This window comes from Balaenoptera borealis (assembly GCF_965194805.1).
Source record: "Balaenoptera borealis genome assembly, chromosome: 5".
Classification (NCBI taxonomy): Eukaryota; Metazoa; Chordata; class Mammalia; order Artiodactyla; family Balaenopteridae; genus Balaenoptera; species Balaenoptera borealis.
Genome location: NC_138862.1, coordinates 76,275,037 through 76,301,616, shown reverse-complemented (window position 1 = coordinate 76,301,616; position 26,580 = coordinate 76,275,037). Strand labels below are relative to the sequence as shown.

Below are 26,580 nucleotides of genomic sequence, written 5' to 3'. Positions count from 1 at the left end.
GGAAAACTTAAACTAAAATAATGCCTTTCTCAAAAGTATGAAAAAGTGACATCTTAGGGGTTGCTGTTATTTATAAATCAAACAACAATAATAAACCAGGTTTCAGGTACCATCCCTGGGTATTCTCTTTCTAAGTAGCCACTGTCCTCTTAATCATGGCTAATATTAACTGAGCACTTACTAAACATCTGCAATTTATATACAGTAAGTTTATTTTAAATGGCCCTAAAAGGTGGATACTTTAATTGACCTGTTTCACAGTTAAGGAAACTGAAGAGCAAAAAGGGTAGTTTGTTCAAAGCAGTGCACTGACACAGGCAAAATCTGCATTCAAATTCATGTGTGATTAGCTGCAGGGCTCCTGCCCTAAGGTTATAGTCAAATAGTTTAAAGAGTTTGGAGAAAAACAACACTTAATTGCTTGGTCTCAGTCAAAGTCTTGACCCCACACCTCTGGGGTGCTCAGCACTTTGTAGAGTCCTACTACATTTTTATACCCAATTTCCTCTCTCATTCTTCCCAAGTGACTATTCCATACCTCTCTTCCCTCCTCAAACTGTGAAAACTGCCTCAGACCCTCCTCAGACTCAGGTAATAGGCTTGCCTTCTTTTCTTTTCTCTTCTTGTCTTTTCTTCTCTTTTTCTCCCTCTCCCTTTATCCTTCCCTCCTTTCTTCCCTCCCTTCCTTCCTTTTCATCAATAAACTACCATGCTTTGTATTTCCCTTAGAAAAGAAATGCAGAAGAGAAAGTTTTCATATTTCCACCACAAAAGTTACCAAGCCTCACACACCTGCTCATACATGCTCTGGCTCCCTGCTTGTTAAAATGCTTGAACTCTTCCTGTTTCTATTTAAATCTAGCCCTCCCCTTGACATGTGTGTCCTTGATCCCATCCCCGCTGGTCAGTGTTATTCAGTGACCCTCTCTCCTATAATACCAATTTTCACTTCTCTCCCATCAGTCTATAAATACGTTGTAACAGTTTTAAACAAATAAACCTCACCATGCAACCACCATGTTTCTCTCCACCTTGTGCCCCATTTCTCTACCTCCCTTTTATAACAGGACTCCTCAGAAGTGTCATTTAATATTACTTTCTTCTTTTCTTTACCTCCTGTTATAACTTGAATCTACTCCAATTAGACTTAGTCCCCACTACCTCACTGAAATCACTCCTGTCAAGTCACTATTGAACGTATGTTCCAATCCCAATGGTCATTCTCATTCACCAGCTTGCTGGACGCTCTAGCAGTATTTGGTAACGGTAACAGTTCTTGTCTTAGTTTTGCTTCTTTCTAGCTGAATGGACCTGGGTGAGTTATGTAACCTCTCTTAAACTCAGTTTCCTCATGTTTAAAATTGGAAATTTTAATCTGCATCCTTCCAAATGTCAGTGACTATCAAATGATACTCCTGTTAAGGAAGAATGTTGAAAATAACAACAAATCATCCAAATGTAAAGTAGTACAACTGCTACTAATGATTACTTTTATATTACTGCTGGATTCTTGTAAATCATTTAAAAATTGAAAATTCTGATAGTTATGGAAGAACTAGGTGTAAATCTTTAAGTGTCAACATTACTCTGGAATGGAGAGCTGGAAAACTTGAGTGGAGGGCAATTGTAGTTGTTGCTGACAGATTCTGTTTTCCAAATGGAGGCAAGATAACTACAGTTTCTAATAAAACTCATAAATGACACTTTATAAAGAACCTTCATGCTAGTTGAGACACAGATGTAGAGAACAAACGTATGGACACCAAGGGGGGAAAACCGCAGTGGGTGGGGATGGTGGTGTGATGAATTGGGCGATTGGGATTGACATGCATATACTGATGTGTATAAAATTGATGACTAATAAGAACCTGCAGTATAAAAACAAACAAACAAACAAACAAAAATAACTAATACTAAACTTTCTTTGGGTTATTTGTATGGACATATGTCAATATAAATGTTTCAGACATTACATGAAATTTCTAAAAATCTTATATGTTCTGGTATAATGTTATAAGTCATAATTCTAGTTATTACTTTAAAATGTATATCTCAGAAATAACTAAATTTCCTTGTCAATTGAAAAAAATAAAAATAAAAAATAAAACAAAACAAAACAAAAAAAAGAAACTTCATGCTCTATCAGTTTCCATCAAAGAAGAATGAAATATGACTAATATTTTTATTACTACCAACTTAATCAAATTTTCCTTGGCCTGCTGTAATTTCCAAGTGGAAAGGTTAGATTGCTCTGTTAGTTAATGGACCATTAAAGAAATTTAATTGTCTTAATAGCAGATCATGGAAGGGTGTGGGAAATTAACAGGAAGCAATTTCACACCTTAATTAATGTCACATAGAATCCCTTTTGGAACTGTAGCAGAACCTTATGTGCTGGTTCAGATGCAATGTATTGTCAAAAGGATGCACCCAGTATGCCGTAAATATTTACTATAAAGAGTTAAGAGACATTGTGAACGAAAAGATCTATGTCTTCATTTAGAAAGAGATCAGAAGCAGTATTCGTGTGCAAGAGATAGATATAGAAGAAGAATATGTCAGGGAGAGGTAGGAGGGCTTTATTAGAGACTAAATTCAAAGCCAGGAAAAAGGTGCTTTGAATGAGTTAACTGGTTTGGGGAAAGAAGGTGTCACAGGCTGGCAGAGATCCCAAACTCAAAAGGTGGAGAGAGAGATGCTGCTATTATCTTTTCTGTAATAGAAACATTCAAGAGCATCAAAAGTATGTTTTTACTCCATCTTTCTGTTTTTGTCTTTTAGTATGGTTGGGTCCAAAAGAGGATTTTGGAAAACAAACCGTCTAGTTCTCTTTCAAGTTAACTGAAATAAAAACATCAAAATAATTTGCCATTAGTATCTTCCTGATAGGAGTTTTACAAAATCAAGACTCGTGATTTATTCACTTCTTTGGTGTTTTAGTACATAGGTTTTGAAGAGATTATTATTTTCCCTCCAAATTCAATTTTCATTGTCTCTAATACTTTATTCAATACCACGCCTCACAGCCTTTCTCTAGTACATAACACAGTAACACAATGTCCAATTTCCAAGGGAAAATGAAAAAGGCTCTTTGCATTGATCTGACAGATTTGAGAGATCCAACTTTCTTACAACACCAATCTTCATATTATTCCTGTGAAATAGATGGAATTTATAATCAACTGCATCTCCAGAGATTAGCCAGGTTGAAGTAAAAAATTATTTTCACAAAATTACTTAGCAAATCATTGGTAAAATATTTATTAGAAGAATTAGACATTTGTTTATCCTTGACTAATTGATTACTATCAAGTTACTCTTTCTTAGTGATCAATGTGGTACAATAGTTGGTATTATCTCCCCTAACTCTGTATAGTAATTTAACCCAGCACTAAAGTACAACCATCCTAATAGCAGTAGGAAAGGTAATTAAATATATTAATGTGTTTAATATATTTAATTCCATGGTGTCAGAGTGACAATTTACTCTATATTAGATTAGCCTTAGTCCAATATATAGATCATACTAATTTGAATACATTTAAATAATGGCCTATGGCCAGACTGGATCAAAATGAGCGTTGAAACACCAAATTCAGTTTAGAACACTGAGTCTCAAACCTGGTTGCCATCAAAATAACTTGGACGATAAAATCAGAATCCTTTGGAGATTTGATCTGAGAATTGGTAGCTTTTAAAACCACTCCAGATGGTTTTGATACTGATGTTTGGGAACCAATGATCTACATTATATACTGCTGGGACTTCAATTAGGTTCTATTAGCTTAAAGCAACAGTTCTAACAGACAGAAAGGGTAATCTGTAACTGTCCTAAAGGTGTGTGAGTATATGTGCATGTTGTGTTAGTCTTATCTTCCTACTAGAAAATAAATTGGTAGAAACTGGTTAAGTGTTCCTTTAGTCCAAGTTTAATATTTCTGTAGCAATGGCTCGCAATTGATATTTACTAATTTCACTTTGGAAATGTATTTCTCACTCCAGGATTAAGTTCTTGAAGCTTAAATCTTGGAAAGAGCACACATTCTTTTCAGGGGGAAGGAACTCGATTCTGAATATCCAACCACTTGCAAGAGCTGAGCAATGAACTCCTTGAAGGAGGAGGGAGGAGAAAAGGCAGAGATTGTTTCTTGTTCTTTGTCAGAGTGTATTTGGTTCATGTATCTGAAGCTAAAGGGGGAGGTCACCATCCAGACAATTAAATCTGGGGGAGTTACTTACCTGTGGTGTGAACAATGCTCTGAAAGGACAAAACTGGGAATGGTGAAGCCTGCACTGTTGTCTTAAATTCCAGGGGAGGGTAAGTAAAGTTTGATGTGCAATGTACGTGGTAATGGGTTTAAATATCAAGTCCATCCATCTGTCTGAATAGATGCCCTTGCAACCCCTTATTAACACCGCCTACGTTCTAAACACAGGATGGAGGGTGAAGGGAAAGGGGCTGGTGGGTTATTATTATCATGCAACCTGTGCATGACTTAAAGGTCCTCACACTGACGGAGCTTAATTTTGGGAATCCTGACATTCAAAATGATATCGCCATCAGGACTGGGAAAAAGGCAGAGCTATTTGAAAAACAAAAACAAAACGAGAGTGGCACTCAAAGCTGGACATAGCCAAGGTCGCTAACAATTGCAGAGCCGCAGAACCAGCCCTGGACAGCAGGTTTCTAGATTTGGTTGGTGAGACAATAAAACTTTGTATGATTAAGCTGCTCTTAACATGGGTTTTGTGTTGTACACAACCAAACCTAATTCTAACATATACAACTGGGAATGTCTGGTTTTCTTTTCCCACATTTGTACTGAAATGCAGCAAATATGAAGAATTAAGGCAGCTCTCAAACTCGGAACACGGTAATTGTATACATTTCTCTTAGAAATATGTACATGATCATACAGACCCAAGAAGAAGCTTGATTAGCCAAAATGCAGACAGAAGTCATGATCAGGAGGGTAGGTTACAGGTGTTACTTCTTTTTGGGGGTGGGGAGGAGGGATTTAGTATGAAATGCATTATTCATAAAAGGAATAAACAAAACACATGGATTTTTTACTTTTCCTTTATACTCTCCTGAATTTTCCAAACATTGTCAATGAGCATGCACTACTTTTATTACAACAACAAAAAAATCAACTTAAATGCACAAATAAAAATGGTGCAATAGTTTTAATAGTTTACTCACTCTGCACCTGGAGTGTTTTTGTCTACCTAATCCCCACCTCTCATCTCAAATGTTCTGAACCTGACCTAGCCCTGAAGGTATGTTTCAGTATCAACTTTCCAATATCTTCCTTTTGGTGGAAGTGCTGGCTCTTTCTATAAATCCCAATATCATTTCCGGCAACATTTAGTCCATCACTTTTTACATTATACTACTGCCATTAGTAAACATACTTCATATCTCCAAGGATATTATAAAGTTTCCTGGAGAATATAGTTCTTCTTTGTCTTTATACTTACCTATGTCTTCATTTGTTCATTCGCTTGTTCACTTATTCAGTTGACAATGATTATTGAATATCTCTCTATGATATGTCACGTATTGTACAAGATACAAGGAGATATGAGAAAAATAAAACATTCTGTCATTTAACAAGTGATCTAATTATGGATAAGAAGAGACAGAGTGGTAAATAGGTGAATTTAATACAATGTGATAATTTCTAGAAGAGAGAACAAGATACAATAATAAGGTGACAGAATATTTAATTCTACTTGAAGAAAGTCAGGGAGGCCGTCATAGAAGTACTAACTCTTGAATTAATTCTTTACAAGGACTGACAGGCATTCTCCAGACACATGAATGGAAATTTTGAGGACAGAAGGGCAAAAAAAAAACCTACATAAAGCTCAAAATAGTAAAAATGTATTACAAGTAGTAAAAATGCAGAACAGAAGAAAGTTCTGTTTTGTGTGGTTAAAAGCACAGGGTGTGAGGGGAGGTTTGAGAAAGACTAGGAGCTTTGAATGTCACATTTCCCCCCAGTGCTTTGAACATAGTATTGATTTAACAGATGTTTGCTGACTGTTACAGTCATAGGTAATCTGCAGCAGGCACTGTGTCCCTACACTGGTGGACTTGACCATACCTTATAGATATTTAGGAGACAGTAAGCCTGGCTAAATCACAGAATAGCAATGCACTGCCTCAATTTTCTCATTTCTTTGGACAAGGAAGCTGAACTAATGTCTTAAGTGATTATAATGTGACTTTTAGAGAAGAGTGTTATGTTGGTAAATGTCCACTCCACTGCTGCTTTCTTAGCCTGTATTAAAAAGCTTGACTGAATACAGTAAATGTGGTCACCTCAATGGGAGATTCTCATCCTGCTTAGGGAACAAGTTGCCAAAAATGGGTTTCTTCAGCATAAAATTATTTATTCCATTGATCAATTGAAATAAATGAACACTATATTAACTGATCAAGGGAGGAGAAGTTACAGGCTCAGTTGAGAGGGATAAAATTTTAAAACTGTAATATTTATTAGCACAGTAAATAGAATATTATTTTCTTTCCTTAAAAAATACAAATAAAAATTAATATATTATATTATGAGATTTGTTCACAAAGATGTAGCAATTAGGATATAAACATATTTCTAAAAGACTTGTGAAAACTTTAAAGCATTATAATAGTATTATTGGTTTTTTCAAGAGTGTAGCCTGAGAAATTAAATTATTGTGTTCAATAAAAAAGGAAATTACATTCCAAATGGTCGCTACCACTATTTTTCCACTTTCAAGAACTTGCTAGCCTCTATATTCAAGCAGTGTTTTCTAAGTGTCAAGTATTTTTAATGGAATTTTATTTTTTGATAGGAAGAGGTACTATTGTGTTTTCTGAATCTTTGTTCTGATCTGTTGCATGACAAACAATCTACTGAGTTAAAGGTCAAGGAGCGGAACTGGCATCAACACACAGGTCAGGGTCTAAAGAAAAGAAGCTTGTCTTGTACCTTCAATAGGTTTTGGTACAAAATGTGATGAGGGCTTGGTTTTCTTCACTCTGTTCCCCTTCATAATTTGACCTTCCTTATTGAGTCCCAGAAACCATGCTCGGCCTGATTCTTGCTGACGGTACAGTGTGGAAGAATAGATCACATAGTAGTTTTCAAACACAGATTCCTTAAATTTGCATTCTGGAGTGAAAACATCCTGCAGAAAAAAAAAAAAAAAAAAAGGAAGATACAAAAGAGAGAAAGGATTTAATAATGAATCAGCAAATATTTAAATCCAATGAGCCTGAAACATAGGTCCTCTGTTAAGAAAAAATGAGAAATACTTGCATGTAATTTCTATTAGCATTTGGTTTAAAGATTTATCATACAAAATCAAGAAACGAGATTTCCTTTCTAAACAACCTTACTCCACAGAACACAACTGTCAGACTTGAATCATTTCTTTGGTTAATATCACTCAAGACTGTGCCCATGTCCAAGCTCTGATCTCAGTATAATGTTTTGAAAATTTAAGAGAATAGCCATTATGCATTTTTGTGGCCCTTAACATGTAAAATGTAACCGTGGGAATCAAAATATAACACAATCACAGCACACACAGGCTCAGCAGACGTTTTTGAAGGGACTACCCTATATGTTCACAAATCTATGAAATACTCAAAGCTTGTTCCATAAAATCACTAGTATACTACCTCTTTGCTTAACGTCAGTAACTTTCCTGTTAATTTCTTTGAAACATTTTTTTTTTACTTAGTAATCAAAATTTCAGGTAAAAATATCAGGAAAAAGTAGTAGAAAAATTTTACTACTATACTGTATGATCTCCAGTGAAACATATCAGAGTTTTAGTTCAAGAAGGAACCTTAAAAGTCCTCTAACTCACCTTCACCATTTGATAAGTGAGACAACCAAAAGGTTATATGATTAATACAAAGTTAAACAACAACAGCAAAATTACTGCATCAATGCCAGAATTCACATTTATTGCTTCACAATCACTGACTCTCAAGTTCACCTTTTCTGCCTGAGTCTTGTTCAGTGACTTACAATGAGATTTTATAATCAATATAATAAAATCAAATCCTAACATGTCAAATGAACAAAATGTGTTTCATGGAAAGAAGAAATTCCTCTCCTTCAAAGAAAAGCAGAAGAAAAACAAATGTAATAGCATCTTGTCAGCTACAAGTAAGTAAGAATCCTACATGTCAAACATATTCACAATAGTCATTGCCGTCTTCACTAAGTGCTAGAAGAATCTCTTCCTTGTAACACTTTCAATGAAAGGCCCCAGTGATTTAATGCAGTTACACCTGGGGTTAAGTTATTGAGGAATATGTGGAACTAAAGCTGTTGAAACCATGTCCTTGGAGGTGATTCTTGCACACTAATCCCCTGGCTTCACTTCTAGGGAGCTACGGTGATGCATCTGTGGGGACGGATGAAGGTCTTCAAGGATAAAGACACTGCCGAAAGGACTCTGTTGATTTTAAATGGTTCAAAAGTAATAGATCCAAAAAAAATGAGACTAAAAAAATATGGGACGGGAGATGGAAAGGTGGTTGCACCCATTAAAATAATAATAATAGTAATAATAATAATATTTCAATAATAATAATTTTATTGATAATAAAAATATGATGTCACAGAATACTCTCAGTTTTAAGTAAACTTAGTGGCTTAAGAACCAGAGAAACAATTGACTATCTGGTACCATTTCACATCTGCTATGATGACCTTATCAAAAAAGATGGACAATAAAAGGTGTTGCTGAGGGTTTAGAGAAACTACAATCCTCATACCTAGCTGGTAAAAATGTAAATAATGCAGCAGCTGTGGGACATAGTTTGGCAATTCCACAAAAGGTTAAACATACAGTTACCATATGATCTAGCAATTCTACTTCTAGGTACATACATATGAGAAATGAAAATATATCTCCACGTGTGAACTTGTACACAAATATTCATAGCAGTATTATTCATAATGTGGAAACAATTCAAACATCTATCAATGGATGAACAAATGTGATATATCCATACAATGAGATATTATTTAGCTATTAAAAAGGATGGAGTACTGATTCATGTGACAACACAGATGAACCTCAAAAACATTATGCTAAGTGGAAGCAGCCAGATACAAAAGGTCACATGTTGCATGATCCAATGTATATGAAATATCCAGAATAAGCAAATCCAGAGACAAAACATAGATTAGTGGTTGCCAAGGGCTGAGGAGATGGGTAAATGGGAAGTGATGGCTTTTTTGGAGAGACGAAAGTGTCCTGGGATTAGATTGCACAACTATATGAACAAAACCATTGAAGCATATAGTGTAAAAACATGAATTTTATGGTATATGAATTATTTCTCAATAAAAAATGAAGAATCAGATAAATGAAGTAACTAGAGAAAGTAAGGGGGAAAATGAAACTACTGCATATTCCTTGTCTGGCAACACAAAAATCCTAAATTATGGTCCTGTGTGCTGAACAATGGGCTCTCCTATGACCTTGTCTCAATATTATTAGGACAGAGTTTAACCATTGCCAAGTATAGGAATCAAAGTGATTCTGATTAAATTTATAAGATAATCTAAAAGTTCTGGTTTCCTTCTAGGATTAGGTTAAAAAGACCTAGAAAAAGCTAAAAATTTAGCACAGATTTTATTAGTTATATTTTTTAAAACAAACTAATCCAAATAATCTCAAAGCTTTTGTTTCTAGGTCTAGCTCAATATTAATGAACTCTAGATGCTAAGGGACTCTTCAAAGTTCAATGAATAAATTCTACATATAAGACTTCAGACCTCATAATAGAAGGTGGGAGAAATATATGGGGCAAGGAATTGTGTGTATAAATACATCTTATCATACGTGTAATACCTATTTACTTATAAGTATACCTCACAGAAATATGAAAATTTGTAGATAGAAAGCTGCTTACTGCCCTTATTTAACAAAGTAACAGAAGCCCATGATAGTTAAATAATTGTTTTGTGAGTCATAGTATATTAGAGGCAGATCCAGACCCTGGGCTAGAACCCTGGCCTCTGGCTGCTGGTTCAGTACTTTTTCCAATGCCACACAATGCTTCCTTACTACTTAACCAAGCCTTCTTTTGGTACCAAGCTGTTGATTGGAGGCAAGCCATCATCACAACCATGCCCACCAGGTATAATTACTATGCTGTCTTTTATACATATGAAAATAATATTTTTATTTAATAAATAGTGAACTCCTAGGTTTCCATTTAGTTTCACAATTGTTTAAAGTCTGCTCCTAGAAGAGCGAAAGTCCAGAAAATTGGGCAGGGACTGAAGTCCCAGGAGCGTAAGCCAGGAATAGCATTAGGTAAGGATTGAGCCTTGCAATTCTGAGTTGGTGAATGGGGAGCCCAGATATAGTATCCAGGTGATAATCAGATATAAAAAGTCAAGTGAAATATCCCATTTAATATTTTAAAGGGACTATGCAGAGTCAGAATTCAGAAATTAGGCAATTGATAATACCCGGCCAGGGAAAAACATTTCAGGAGGAAAAAAATGGCAAAAGCTTAGTGCAGGCACTTCTGTGGGGCACAGCCAACTTCCTAGAAATGGGGAGGAAAACCTTAAGAACACTGAGCCAGCTTGGACAATCATTCTACGTGCAACCTTTACAATATGTTCACAATTTCAATATAAAGTTGGGCATCAAAGAATTTACAATATACTTGCTATTATCACTCTATTTGTGTAATGAGAAATCAAGAGTCCTCTACTTGGAGTAGGAAAATCAGGGTTTTGTTTCTGGATCCATACATATTAGCTGTGTAACTTTAGGTAAGTGGTTAAACTTCTTTGAATTTCATATTTTCAACTGCAAATTAAGTTATTTTAAGGAAAATAAGAGGTTGGATATGAAAGCATGTTGTAAGCTTATAGAATTTTTACAAGAACTCCAATGCATTATTATTAAGTTTTTTCTTATAGCAAGAAAAATACAATCAATCATGTAACTAGACATTTAATTCTGTGTTTTTGTCATAGATGATTATATCTGCTCCAGCATCCAGGACCCTATGCCATAAGTTAAGCTTTATCCTACATAGATTGTTCCTACTATAGCTAAAACAACATATACACATACATTTTAAAAATCTTTGGCAAAGACTTGGGCAATCACATATATTCAGAAGAGGTTCTGAGGTTATAAAAATTATGTTCAGAATGATAATAATTCTAAAGTGTAATGGAGATAGGCAGGTTTTGAGCCAAGGTGACAAAACCCTAGACTATCTCAATCCAGGACATATAATGAAAGCAGAGTAAATAACTAGTATAAGGAGGGTTCTTTTCCCTTTTGTAAAACTAACTAGTAGTCATGTTGCATCTAACGAATAGTATTTACTTATATCTATAATCTTGAGTGCTCAGTTCCATGTAGGTACATAGCAAGGCTTATAGAATAAACGTTTGTTGATGAAACAGAAACACACCCACATGCACATCATGTGTGTAAGTATGTGAAATGCTAGGTTTATTTTTCACATTTATTACTCTAAAATCTTTCCAAATCTTTAATTTGTTCAACTTAAACTGACCTTCATTTCAGCAGAATATGAATATGACCTTTGATAGTGTTTTGAAATTAATTTTGAGCACTCACATTTTTAGCAGCATTTGCACAACTTGTTGTTGTTGTTCTAGCATTGTACAAGTCATTATATGACCAATTCTTCTCACATTCCAAATGCCTATTCATCCTAGCCTTGTCTTGGAAAGTTGGATCACCCACCCATTTCATTCCAGATGATGAGTGAATAATGGAACACCACTTAAGCTCAAGACCAGCACTCAGGACCCTTTTCAATCTCTCCCCATCCATCTGATTTTAATCTACTCTCTCCAGAATTCTTCTCGCTGATGCCCAACTTCATAGCTTCACACTCTACCTTGATCCCTCTCCCATATTTCTTCCTGTTCTTCTCTCTGCACTTAGACCACTGATAACCTACTCAGGTTCTGGATTCTCCCATCAGTCTCAGGCTCCGCCACTGCACAAGATGAGACACTTCCTTCTTAGCCAGCCTCTAACTGTGCCAGTCTTGGCCCATCCCACCCCTATTTGAATGGCATTCTCCTTTAGATATAAGTATCATGAGGAATAAGGAGACAGAAATTTAGGGAATTTGATGGCTGTATGGATAAAATGTTATATTTCCTTCATGGTTGACTATCACTGCCAACAGTGTTTTCATCACATACTAATTCCTCGACATGCTCACACCCCTTAACCCTCAAACTGTACTTTGTTCAACTGTCCTCTCTAATTCTCTATCCAATAAAATAATGGCAAATGTTTTTCTCAGTTATTGCAGGTTATTGTGAATTTTCCCTCCTTTAGCTTCTCATGGTATTTACCTTTTTTTTCCCCAAAGTGTATTTAATGCACTTTGCCTTGTGTCATGATGGTTTTTCTTGCTCCTGTCCTATACACTGCAAGCTTTTGCTCACAAAGACATGTTCCTCGTCAGTGCTTATTAGGAAGTCCAGCATATTTAGCACTCAATTTATTCTTCTTGAAGTAAATAATAAAAATATTTTAAGGAAACAGCAAAGACTACGTGATAAGATAGAGTTGAGTGACAGTATTGATTCTGTTTATTTAGCTGCATAATTTTGGATGTGCTATTTAATTTTGATATATCTTTGTTTTATCATCTATAAAGTAGGGGCAATAATTTTCACATTTACAAATTTGGTGAAGGCCTTTAAGATCTGCTCTTCTAGCAAATTTCAAGTATACAATATAATACTGTTAACTATAGTCACATTCTTGTACATTAGCTCTCCAAAACTAATTCATCTTGCATAACTAAAACTTTGTACCCCTTAACCAAAATCTCTCCATTTCTCCCTCCCCCCAGGTAACTATCACTCTACTCTCTGCTTCTATGAGTTTGCATGTTTTAGATTCCAAATATCTAAATTCCACATATTTGTCTTTCTGCATCTGATTTATTTCACTTTGTCTAATACCTGCCATGTTGTAGCAAATGGCAGGATTTCCTTCTTTTTAAGATTGAATTATATATATCTATATATAGATATATGTATATCACGTTTTTTTAATCATCTGTTGACTGGTGCTTAGGTTGTTTCCATATCTTGGCTATTGTGAATAATGCTGAAATAAACATTGGAATGCAGACATTTCTTCAAGATCTTGATTTCATTTTTTTGGATATATTCCTAAGTGGGATTCCTGGATCATAAGATAGTGTCTCACCACAAAAAAAAAAAAAGAAAAATGTAACTATGGATATGTTAATTAGTTTGATTGTGATGAGTATTTCACAGTGTATATGTATATCAAATCATCAAGCTGTACAATTTTTAATTGCCAACTCTACCTCAATAAAGCTGGAAAAATCCATCACGGGTTACATTCAAGTATAGCTAAAATGAGATAATAGATAATGCCAAGTGTTGGAAAGGATGTGGAGCAACTGGACCTCTCATATGTAAATGATGGTAGAACAAATTGGTAAAACCACTCTGAAAAGCTGTTTGGCAGTATTGATAAATATAAGTATATCCTATAATTCAACAATTCTACTTCTGGATTTATACCCAATGAAACCTATCAGGCTATCTATTTATTAATCAATCAATCTATCTATCTCTAACTATCTATCTCCTAAAAGACATGTACAAGAATGGTCATAGTAGCACTATTCAGAAGAACCCCAAAATGGAGACAACTGAAATGACCATCAATAGTAGACTGGATATGTAATGTATTCTGACAATAAGATACTATAGAGCAGTGAGAATAAACAAACTACAACTATAAGCAATAATATGGATGATTCTCACAAACATTATGTGGAAAAAAATAAACCAAACAATAAATACAGCTACATGCTATATTATTTCAATTACATAAAGCTCAAAAGCAGGTAAAACTAATCTACTGTAGAACTCAGGAGAGCAATAACTTTGTTCAGGGAGGGTAATTAGTAAGATGAAGCAAGGGGAGGACTCTTGGGTGCTGGCAATGATGTATTTCTTGATCTGGTAGCTAGCTACACATGTGTGTTCACTTTATGAAAATTCATTGAGTTCTATACAGTTTGTGCACTTATTTATGTATGTTATATTTGTCACTAAAAAATCCATAGTAGAAGAGTCAAAGCATGTGGTGAAGGTTAAGTAAAATGATAAATATTACTTCTCAAAATCATTGTCCTTCTTTTAAAATCAAGTTTTTCCCATATAATTAGCTAACATATAATGCATGAAAATTTTATACCAATAACAATCATTCATTCATAGGTTGCAGACAAATATTGTTCATGATGAAAATATAACACTTTTGGATCAAATAATTTATTCACAAAAAATATTTTCCATCCTTTCTCCAAGTCATTTATTCTACTTGTCATTTTTTATTGCAGTCCATTATATAATGCACATGGTTGTATGTTTTATTTATAAATAGTGCTTATAAAACTGCATAATTTAAAACTAACCATTTGTATTTTCCTATAATAATAATAATAATATCAAAACATAAAATGAACAGAATAGAAAAAGAGAATTGCCCACAACACATGAAGAAATACACAATAAATTATTTTCTGGAAAACGATTTGGAGTCTCTACATTTCTGGTTTATTATCCATTAATAATTTTCCAAACTGTCAAAGCGACCTTTGGCAAATCAGTTAATCTCATTGAACCTCAACTTCCTCTATTGTACTACAGACTCATGGGGCTATAGAGATCAAATTACATAACCTATGTGCAAGCTCTTTTAAGACCTATACAATTATTTGAGATTAATTCTTTTCCATAGAAGACTTTGACATCATAACTTGAAAAGTTTCTACATTTTAGAGTGACAATTGCTTGGAATACATTTTTTGAGAAGCAAAGAATGTTATGTGATTCAATCACAACCACTTTTGCTCCTTCTAGCTTTACGTGTAAAACGTATGCTTTCTAACTCAAGTAGGAATCCACAACTTTTATAATCCTGTATGATTAATAAAATTAAATGGCACCATAATTATGATTCATCTTCATCCAGTTCTTTGTGGATCCCCATTTCCCCTCTCACTGCTCTGGCTATAATAATCCATGGGATGAATGTGCAGTGAATGAATGAATACTCATCACACTGCAGCCACTGGTCTCCTTGCTGTTTCCCAAAAATAACAAGCATAAACCATCTCAAGTCCTACACAATTGATATTCTTTGTTCCTGGAAACCTCTTCAATAGCATATTAACATGGCTTGATCCCTCATTTCTTTCAAGTCACTGCTCAAGCGTGACTATCTCAGAGACCTCCCCTGATTACCTTACATAATTTAGCACCTCCTCCAGTCACGTTCTAATTCTTTACCTTGTTTTCTCATTTTTCATAATCTAACACTACCTGTCTAAGCTTTATGAAGGTAACTACTATAATTGTTATATTCCCCTCGAATTCTCAACAGTTCTTGGAATTAAAAAAATGTCTACTCCAACAAAATAATTTGGTGAAAAGACATCATGAGACCTGGATTTTTATTCTTGTATATCTCTAATTTGTGTTCAAATTGGGATTATCAGTTTCCTTCTTAGGCTCCCTGTTCCCCTAAATGTAAAAGAGAGCTGTTTGTTGAACCAGGAAATCTAAAACATCACTTCGACTTAAACCTTCGATAGCTTTATCATTCATATTAAACGGTTAAATAATTTCTTGAAATTAAGCAGTCATGATAAAATATTGTTATTTCAAAAACAGTGTTTAACTACCAAAGAGAAGTAGTAGTGATATATTATTATTAAGAAAACAAAATGTAAAATGTAAAAGAAAAGGTAATCAGAGAAAATAAACTTTGTTATTATATAAGTAATTATGACTAATGATTCTCCCTACGAAATGTAAAAATTACGGATTTTTCAAACATATGCTAGTACAAAGAACCCCCTTGTTTTGATTTTTTCCTTTCCAGTTGGAAACCAAAATCTAAACTCTTTTTAATGTACAAATGCATCTTCCCTGTATGCTGTAAACCTTGTTTATTGGGTTTTGCATAAGGACGGAATTAAATACTTGATGATTCTTGCAACACGATTTACATCCAACAACTCCAGAGATACACAGTTCCTTTGGTCTTAACCTTTGGATATTTGGCTGTGAAGCTTCTGGTTCACTAACCTCATTAGTGACTTTTAGATGCACAGAACTTGAAAATCTTTGGAATATTAGCAGTTGCTTTGTTAACTGTGTTGTCAGACATAATGATATTAAATCAAGCAAGAGAACTATTGTTTCCCATCCTGACACGAGGCAAAGAAAATGCTGAAATACATTATCTCAAATGAAGCATTTTTAAAAAACTTGGTTGCTTTGACTAGAATAAGTCTAATTTTATAACTCAAAAAATCTGTAGATATGGGAATCTTTATATACTTTTGAGATATTTTTTACTGGAAAACTCCTGAGCTAATTTCTCTAAAACTAAAGGTTCTTTGTTAACGCTTTCTTTGCAAAAACTTACAAGGCAACCAGGTAAACATATCATCATAAAATCATGAAAACTGTAGTGTATTGGAAACATAATTTTGGAGGCAGATAGACAAAAATACTCATCTCCCTAATTTTTAAACTTGGACAAGTTACTTAATTTCCCTAAAGCTCAGTTTCTTCACCAGTAAGTTAACACTAATCATACCTTCACTATAAGGTTTTGATTATTAAACAAGACAATGTAGTATGCTAAACACAGTATCTGGCATATTACTTACTTTCTCGTTACAATTTTCAGGTGATATCTGATATCACAAATGAAAATGTGTTTGCCTGAGCAGTAGGTTGAGAAAAGTCACTTTCCTTATGGACTCCAAATCATGTGTCCTGAGTTTCTCTTCCCTGTAACAGGCTAATCAAGGCTATTTTGCTTAAGGCTCAATTTGGTCATCTATTTACAGAGCACACAGATAAATCTGACCATTTCTCTTTTTCTAGTAGAGGATGATTTTGACATCAATTTAAAATAAGTGATGTGATGATATTACCTTCTAATGAGGCATAATACCACAAAGCCATTTGACTTATCCTTTAGCCAGAAGCCTGCAAGTATAGAAGTAAGGTGAGGAGTGGGAATTAGAAGAAGACCAGTGGATGAGGGCATATATCATATTGCAATTCACTGTTATCACAAAAATTATTTCCAGAAGTCTGAATGTTCTAGGGACAGAAAGCAGATATTGGGGGAACAGTCCAATTCTCCAATTAAAAACACCATTAATTCTTATGAAGTGAGCATGTACATAGTATGTAACCAAATGCCCCCCTATGATTGAGTTTGAAAATCAAGGCAAGTATGTTGAATACCCCTAACACTTTATGTGAGAGGATGTGTGCCTCAGCCTCTGTCTTCTTTTCTGGGGATAAGGATGAAAGTGGGAATGTTTTCAAATTCCCTTATTTCAATTTAAACATTATTATACCTTTTGGAAAATCATTCTGAATACTCTAATGGCCCCAGAAATGATCAACTAATGATAGAAATACATTCTTAAAACATGAAATTTCCCTATTTTTAAAATTTCATCTGTCAACTTCCATGAAGTCAGAATAATCAGTATCAAACTTAACCTCCTATTATAAATAATTATAAAACTGGACAAACTATATGAGACAGTAGTTTCCAAGCACTTGTCAACTGGAATTGTAGGGTTTTGATCTTTGAAAGAAGGAAAATGCATGGGGTAAGCACCATATTAATCTTGACTTTCTTTTCTTTTTTTCTTCTTTTAAAAATTTCTTTTATTGAAGTATAGTTGATTTACAACCCTGGCTTTCTTCAGTGGGCACTGTTCAACCCTGAAATGGAAAGGTGAAACTGAGGTATAGCACTCTGGGTTTTTTGGAGCTGTGGTGTCAGAAACTGGAGGTTGGGATTGCTAAGGGGACTTGGATTTGTGGAGCAAGGTGCCAGAGAAAAGGAAGCTGGTGGAATTGGGGGCAGGAGTCTGCATGGGAATTTCCTGAGGGTCTTGGGCTTATGGATAGACTGCATGTGCTCAGAATGAGATTCCTCAAGCCTAGCATAGAACAACTACTGAAAGATTGATAACTGAATGGACATACCATGGCTGGGCAGGGCCGGGATATGATGAACTTCTAGACAAGCCAGAAAGGAAAGACCTCAATAAACACATTGGACGTTCGTTGGAGACCTCAAAAGGCCATTTTAGGATCACACTGTAAATCTCTAAATAAGGTCTCCCCCCGATCTCAGACTAAAGACAGAAGCAAAATAGTCAAAACCTAAACACACACACACACAGGATCAAGAGGATCTATTACTTTTTAATTTATATGTCAGGAAAGAAAGCACACACTCGAGATTGGTTCAAGATGGCAGAGTAGAAGGACGTGCTCTCACTCCCTCTTGCGAGAGCAACAGAATCACAACTAACTGCTGAACAATCATTGACAGGAAGACACTGGAACTCACCAGAAAAGATATCGCAAATCCAAAGACAAAGGAGAAGCCACAATGAGACGGTAGGAGGGGCGCAATCACAATGAAATCAAATCCCATAACTGTTGGGTGGGTGACTCACAAACTGGAGAACATATATACCACAGAAGTCCACCCACTGGAGTGAAGTTTCTGAGCCCCACGTCAGGCTTCCAAACCTGGGGGTCCGGCAACGGGAGGAGGAATTCCTAGAGAATCAGACTTTGAAGGCTAGCAGGATTTGATTGCAGGACTTCGACAGGACTGGGGGAAACAGAGACTCCACTTTTGGAGGGCACACACAAAGTAGTGTGCTCATTGGGACCCAGGGGAAGGAGCAGTGACCCCACAGGAGACTGAACCAGACCTACCTGCTAGTGTACGAGGGTCTCCTGCAGAGGCGGGGGGTGGCTATGTCTTACTGTGGGGACAAGGACACTGGCAGCAGAAGTTCTGGGAAGTACTGCTTGGCATGAGCCCTCCCAGAGTCCACCACTAGCCGCACCAAACAGCCCAGGTAGGCTCCAGTGTTGGGTTGCCTCAGGCCAAACAACCAACCGGGAGGGAACCCAGCCCCACCTAACAGCAGACAAGCAAATTAAAGTTTTACTGAGCTCTGCCCACCAGAGCAACAGTCAGCTCTACCGACCACCAGTCCCTCTCATCAGGAAACTTGCACAAGCCTCTTAGATAGCCTCATCCACCAGAGGGCAGACAGCAGAAGCAAGAAGAACTACAATCCTGCAGCCTGGGGAACAAAAACCACATTCACAGAAAGATAGAAAAGATGAAAAGGCAGAGGGCTATGTACCAGATGAAGGAACAAGATAAAACCCCAGAAAAACAACTAAATGAAGTGGAGATAGGGAACCTTCCAGAAAAAGAATTCAGAATAATGATAGTGAAGATGATCCAAGACCTCGGAAAAAGAATGGAGGCAAAGATCGAGAAGATGCAAGAAATGTTTAACAAAGACCAGGAAGAATTAAAGAACAAACACCTAGAAGAATTAAAGACCAAACAAACAGAGATGAACAATACAATAACTGAAATGAAAAATACACTAGAAGGAATCAATAGCAGAATAACTGAGGCAGAAGAACGGATAAGTGACCTGGAAGACAGAATGGTGGAATTCACTGCCACGGAACAGAATAAAGAAAAAAGAATGAAAAGAAATGAAGACAGCTTAAGAGACCTCTGGGACAACATTAAACGCAACAACATTTGCATTATAGGGGTCCCAGAAGGAGAAGAGAGACAGAAAGGACCCGAGAAAATATTTGAAGAGATTATAGTCGAAAACTTCCCTAACATGGGAAGAGAAATAGCCACCCAAGTCCAGGAAGCGCACAGAGTCCCAGGCGGGATAATCCCAAGGAAAAACATGCCAAGACACATAGTAATCAAATTGACCAAAAATAAAGACAAAGAAAAATTATTGAAAGCAACAAGGGAAAATGACAAATAACATACAAGGGAACTCCCATAAGGTTAACAGCTGATTTCTCAGCAGAAACTCTACAAGACAAAAGGGAGTGGCACGATGTATTTAAAGTCATGAAAGGGAAGAACCTACAACTAAGATTTCTCTACCCGGCAAGGATCTCATTCAGATTCCATGGAGAAATCAAAAGCTTTACAGACAAGCAAAAGCTAAGAGAATTCAGCACCACCAAAACAGCTCAACAACAAATGCTAAAGGAACTTCTCTAAGTGGGAAACACAAGTGGAGAAAAGGACCTACAAAAACAAACCCATAACAATTAAGAAAATGGTAAGAGGAACATACATATTGATAATTACCTTAAGCGTGAATGGATTAAATGCTCCAACCAAAAGACACAGTCTTGCTGAATGGACACAAAAACAAGACCCATATATATGTTGTCTACAAGAGACCCACCTCAGACCTAGGGACACATACAGACTGAAAGTGAGGGGATGGAAAAAGATATTCCATGCAAATGGAAATCAAAAGAAAGCTGGAGTAACAACACTCATATCAGATAAAACAGACTAAAATAAAGAATGTTACAAGAGACAAGGGAGAACACTACATAATGATCAAGGGATCAACCCAAGAAGAAGATATAACAATTATAAATATATATGCACCCAACATAGGAGCACCCCAATACATAAGGCAACTGCTAACAGATATAAAAGAGGAAACTGACAGTAAGACAATAATAGTGCGGGACTTGAACACCTCACTTACAACAATGGACAGATCATCCAAACAGAAAATTAATAAGGAAACACAAGCTTTAAATGAAACAATAGACCAGAGAGACTTAATTGATATTTATAGGACATTCCATCCAAAAACAGCAGATTACACTTTCTTCTCAAGTGCACACGGAACATTCTCCAGGATAGATCACATCTTGGGTCAAAAATCAAGCCTCAGTAAATTTAAGAAAACTGAAATCATATCAAGCATCTTTTCTGACCACAACACTATGAGATTAGATATCAATTACAGGGAAAAAAAACATAAAAAAACACAAACATATGGAAGCTAAACAATACGTTACTAAATAACCAAGAGATCACAGAAGAAATCAAAGAGGAAATCAAAAAATACCTAGAGACAAATGGCAATGAAACATTATGATCCAAAACCTATGGTATGCAGCAAAAGCAGTTCTAAGAGGGAAGTTTATAGCTATACAAGCCTACCTCAAGAAACAAGAAAAATCTCAAATAAACAATCTAACCCTACACCTACAGGAATGAGAGAAAGAAGAACAAACAAAACCCACAGTTAGCAGAAGGAAAGAAATCATAAAGATCAGAGCAGAAAACAATGAAATAGAAACAAAGAAAACAACAGCAAAGATCAGTAAAACTAAGAGCTGGTTCTTTGAGAAGATAAACAAAATTGATAAAGCATTAGCCAGACCCATCAAGAAAAAGAGGGAGAGGACTCAAATCAATAAAATTAGAAAGAAAAAGGGGAAGTTACAACAGACACTGCAGAAATACAAAGCATCCTAAGAGACTACTACAAGCAACTCTATGCCAATAAAATGGACAACCTGGAAGAAATGGACAAATTCTTAGAAAGGTATAACCTTCCAAGACTGAACCAGGAAGAAATAGAAAATATGAAGAGACCGATCACAAGTAACGAAATTGAAACTGGGATTAAAAATTTTCCAACAAACAAAAGTCCAGGACCAGATGGCTTCACAGGTGAATTCTATGAACATTTAGAGAAGAGCTAACACCCATCCTTCTCAAACTCTTCCAAAAAATTGCAGAGGAAGGAAAACTCCCAAGCTCATTCTATGAGGCCACCATCACCCTGATACCAAAACCAGACAAAGATGTCACAAAGAAAGAAAACTACAGACCAATATCACTGATGAACATAGATGAAAAATCCTCAACAAATAATAGCAAACAGAATCCAAGAGCACATTAAAAGGATCATACACCATGATCAAGTGGGATGTATCCCAGGGATGCAAGGATTCTTCAATATATGCAAATCAGTCAATGTGGTACACCATATTAACAAATTGAAGAATAAAAACCATATGATCATCTCAATAAATAAAGAAAAAGTTTTTGACAAAATTCAACACCCATTTATGATAAAAAATCTCCAGAGAGTGGGCATAGAGGGAACCTACCTCAACATAATAAAGGCCATATACAAAAAACTCACAGCAAACATCATTCTAAATGGTGAAATACTGAAAGCATTTCCTCTAAGATCAGGAACAAGACACGGATGTCCACTCTCGCCACTATTATTCAATATAGATTTGGAAGTCCTAGCCACGGCAATCAGAGAAGTAAAAGAAATAAAAGGAATACAAATTGGAAAAGAAGAAGTAAAACTGTCATTGTTTCAGATGACATGATACTATACATAGAAAATCCTAAAGATGCCACCAGAAAACTACCAGAGCTCATCAATGAATTTGGTAAAGTTTCAGTATACAAAATTAATGCACAGAAATCTCTTGCATTCCTATACACTAATGATGAAAAATCTGAAGGAGAAATTAAGTAAACACTCCTATTCACCACTGCAACAAAAAGAGTAAAATACCTCGGAATAAACCTACCTAGGGCAACAAAAGACCTGTATGCAGAAAAGTATAAGACACTGATGAAAGAAATTAAAGATGATACAAACAGATGGAGAGATATACCATGTTCTTGGATTGGAAGAATCAATATTGTGAAAATGACTATACTACCCAAAGCAATCTACAGATTCCATGCAATCCCTATCAAATTACCAATGGTATTTTTTACAGAACTAGAACAAAAAATTTTAAAATTTGTATGGAGACACCAAAGACCTCGAACAGTCAAAGCGGTCTTGAGGGAAAAAAACGGAGCTGGAGGAACCAGACTCCCTGACTTCAGACTACACTACAAAGCTACAGTAATCAAGACAGTATGGTACTGGCACAAAAACAGAAATATAGATCAATGGAACAGGATAGAAAGCCCAGAGATATACCCACACACATATGGTCACCTTATTTTTGATAAAGGAGGCAAGGATATACGATGGAGAAAAGACAGCCTCTTCAATAAGTGGTGCTGGGAAAACTGGACAGCTACATGTAAAAGAATGAAATTAGAACACTCCCTAACACCATACACAAAAATAAACTCAAAATGGATTCGTGACCTAAATGTAAGACTGGACACTATAACACTCTTAGAGAAAAACATAGGAAGAACACTCTTTGACATAAATCACAGCAAGATCTTTTTTGATCCACCTCCTAGAGTAATGGAAATAAAAACAAAAATAAACAAGGGAGGCCTAATGAAACTTAAAAGCTTTTGCAAAGCAAAGGAAACTACAAACAAGACAAAAAGACAACCCTCAGAATGGGAGAAAATATTTGCAAACAAATCAATGGACAAAGGATTAATCTCCAAAATATATAAACAGCTCATGCAGCTCAATATTAAAAAAAATAAAAACCCAATCCAAAAATGGGCAGAAGATCTAAATAGACATTTCTCCAAAGAAGCCATACAGATGGCCAAGAAGCACATGAAAAGCTGCTCAACATCACTGATTATTAGAGAAATGCAAATCAAAACTACAATGAGTTATCACCTCACACCAGTTAGAATGGGCATCATCAGAAAATCTACAAACAACAAATACTGGAGAGGGTGTGAAGAAAAGGGAAGTCTCTTGCACTGTTGGTGGGAATGTAAATTGATACAGCCACTATGGAGAACAGTATGGAGGTTCCTTAAAAAACTAAAAATAGAACTACCATATGACCTAGCAATCTCACTACTGGGCATATACCCAGAGAAAACAATTATTCAAAAAGACACATGTACCCCAATGTTCATTGCAGCACTATTTACAATAGGCAGGTCATGGAAGCAACCTAAATGCCCATCGATAGACGAATGGATAAAGAAAATGTGGCACATATATACAATGGAAAATTACTCAGCCATAATAAGGAATGAAATTGGGTCATTTGTTGAGACATGGATGGATCTAGTGACTGTCATACAGTGAAGTAAGTCAGAAAGAGAAAAACAAATATTGTATATTAACGCATATATGTGGAACATAGAAAAATTGTACAGATGAACCAGTTTGCAGGGAAGAAAGTGAGACACAGATGTAGAGAACAAATGTATGGACACCAAGGGGGGAAAGCGGCAGGGGGTGGTGGTGGTGGTGTGATGAATTGGGAGATTGGCACTGACATATATACACTAATATGTATAAAATGGATAACTAATAAGAACCTGCTGTATAAAAAACTAAATAAAATAAAATTCAAAAAAAAAGGAAGCACTCATATTATACAAATATCTAACCTACAATAAAAAATTACAAAACATAGATACAAGCAAGGCAATGTAATCCATAATCAACCAATTAAGCAGTCAGCAGTAAGGACCACACGATGACACAGATGTTAGTATTAACAGACAAGGATTTTAAAACAGCTCCTATTAATATGTTATAGACTTAAAGAAAATGGACATAATGAGTAAACAAATAAGAAATATCAGCAAAAAATTGGAAATGATAAAAAGAAAGAAATGACATTTCTTGAAGTGAAAAGAAAAATAAGGAAAAAATACTGGATATTATGTGTCTTCCTATGTTTTTCTCTAATAAGTCTGTACTTATTGACAGACTAGAAACTGGCAAATGAAAGCATTAATGAACCTGAAGACAGATTAATTGAAATTATCCAGGCTAAAATAGACAGATAAATATTTAATGCCCCTATCCCCCTGCAAACACATAAAACAGATTCAGTAACCACCAACAATATCAAACTATCTAACCTATGTGGAAGAAAAATAAATAGAATAAAGTGGAAAAAAATAAGTAATGGTTAAAAGTTATCAAATATGGTAAAAATAAAAATTTCTTCTGATCCACATCAAAGAAGCTTAGCAAAATCCAGGCAGGAGAAATACACCAAAACTATGCTCAGGCACATTATAACCAAACTTCTGAAAAATAAAGAAAAAATTAAATGAAATAGAGAAGGAACAAAGACACATGAAACACAGGCAAACAATGGTAGATAGAAAACAATGAAGGGATGTCATTAAAATGCTAAAATAAAAAAGAGATTGAATCCATAATTCTATACCCAGCAGAAATAAAAAATATTTTCAGATAAACAAAATGAGTGAATTCATTTCTAGCAGACTTGCATTATAATAAATGCTGAAAGATGTTATTTGGACTGAAGGGAAATTATACCAGATGAAAACTAGGTTATATAGGAAAGGATAAATACTACTGGCAATCATAAACATGCTGATAAATATAAAAGGACATACATTTTCTTCTTTTAATTTTTAAAGCAAAAATAATAACATTGCACTGAGAGGGTTATAATGTAAAAACATATACATGACATTGCAGAAAGGTGTTTAATTTAAATATATTATTTTAAGGTTTTTCTATTTTATGTGAGGTGTTTAATATGAATTCTAAGTAGACTATCATAAAGTAAGAATCCCTGCTATACTCTCTAGAGCAAGAGCTATAAATATAATACAAAAGAACTAAGAAGGCAACACAGGAATAAAAATGAAATATAAAAATCATTAATTAAACAAAAAGAAATAAGAAGAAAAATGGAAAATAAAAGTCAGATGAGATAAATAGAAAACAAACAGCAAGGTGGTAGTTCGAACCCAACCATAGCAATCACCACATTTATTTCAAAAAGAGCAACCACTCCAACTAAAAGGCAGAGCCTGCCTGCCTGATCAAAAATGCAATACTCAACAATATCTTGTCTAGAAGTAATACCCCTAAGTCTCATAGGGGTTGAAAGTAAAAGTTTGATACCCCTAAGTCTCATAGAGGTTGAAAGTAAAAGTGTGGAGTACATACACCCAAGTCAACAGTAAGCATAGATATGGCTATATTAATATCAGACAAAGGGTGTTTCAAGACCAGGAGTATTATCAGAGGTAAAAGGAACATTTCATAATAATCAAGGGTCAGGGCATCAGGATCTAGACATAATAACCCTACTTATGTATGTGCCTAATAATAGGATCTCAAAATTTATGAAGTGAAAAGCAACAGAAGTAAAGGAGACAACAAATAATTTCACAATCATAGTTAGAGATTTTAATACTCCTCTCTCAACAACTGTTAGAAGATATAGCAAAACTCAGTAAAGATATATAAAATCTGAGCACTATCAAACTACTTGGCCTAATCAATATTGTAGAACACGATTCCAAACAACAGCAGAATGAATATTTTTTGAGTGCATAAAGAACATTCGCTAAAACAAATGTTGGCCCTTATAAAAAGACAAAAGACTGATACCTTACAGGGTATGATCACTGACAACAACAAAATTAAATTAGAAATTAATAAAATTAAACATCTTAAAAATTCTTGAATGTTTGGAATTAAACACACTTATATAGAACCCATGGGCCACGGAAGAAATCACAAAGGATATTAAAAATAGTTCTAACTGAATAATAATGAAACACAAAATATCAAAGTTTGTGGGATGTAGCCAAAGGTATACTATTAGGAAATGGGAATAAACTCTCATATTACAATGCACATACTTA

General features: G+C 35.2%; 1 protein-coding gene across 6 annotated transcripts in view; it reads right to left on the bottom strand.

Moving 5' to 3' along the window:
• Nucleotides 1–26,580, bottom strand: part of FGF12 (fibroblast growth factor 12) — a 543,244-nt gene that overhangs the window by 13,021 nt on the left and 503,643 nt on the right. For all 6 annotated transcript variants that reach the window (XM_082393377.1, XM_082393376.1, XM_082393375.1 and 3 more), the window contains one exon: nucleotides 6,978–7,176. In XM_082393377.1, the coding sequence (XP_082249503.1) occupies nucleotides 6,978–7,176 (199 nt within the window). The remainder of the gene's footprint in view (nucleotides 1–6,977; nucleotides 7,177–26,580) is intronic.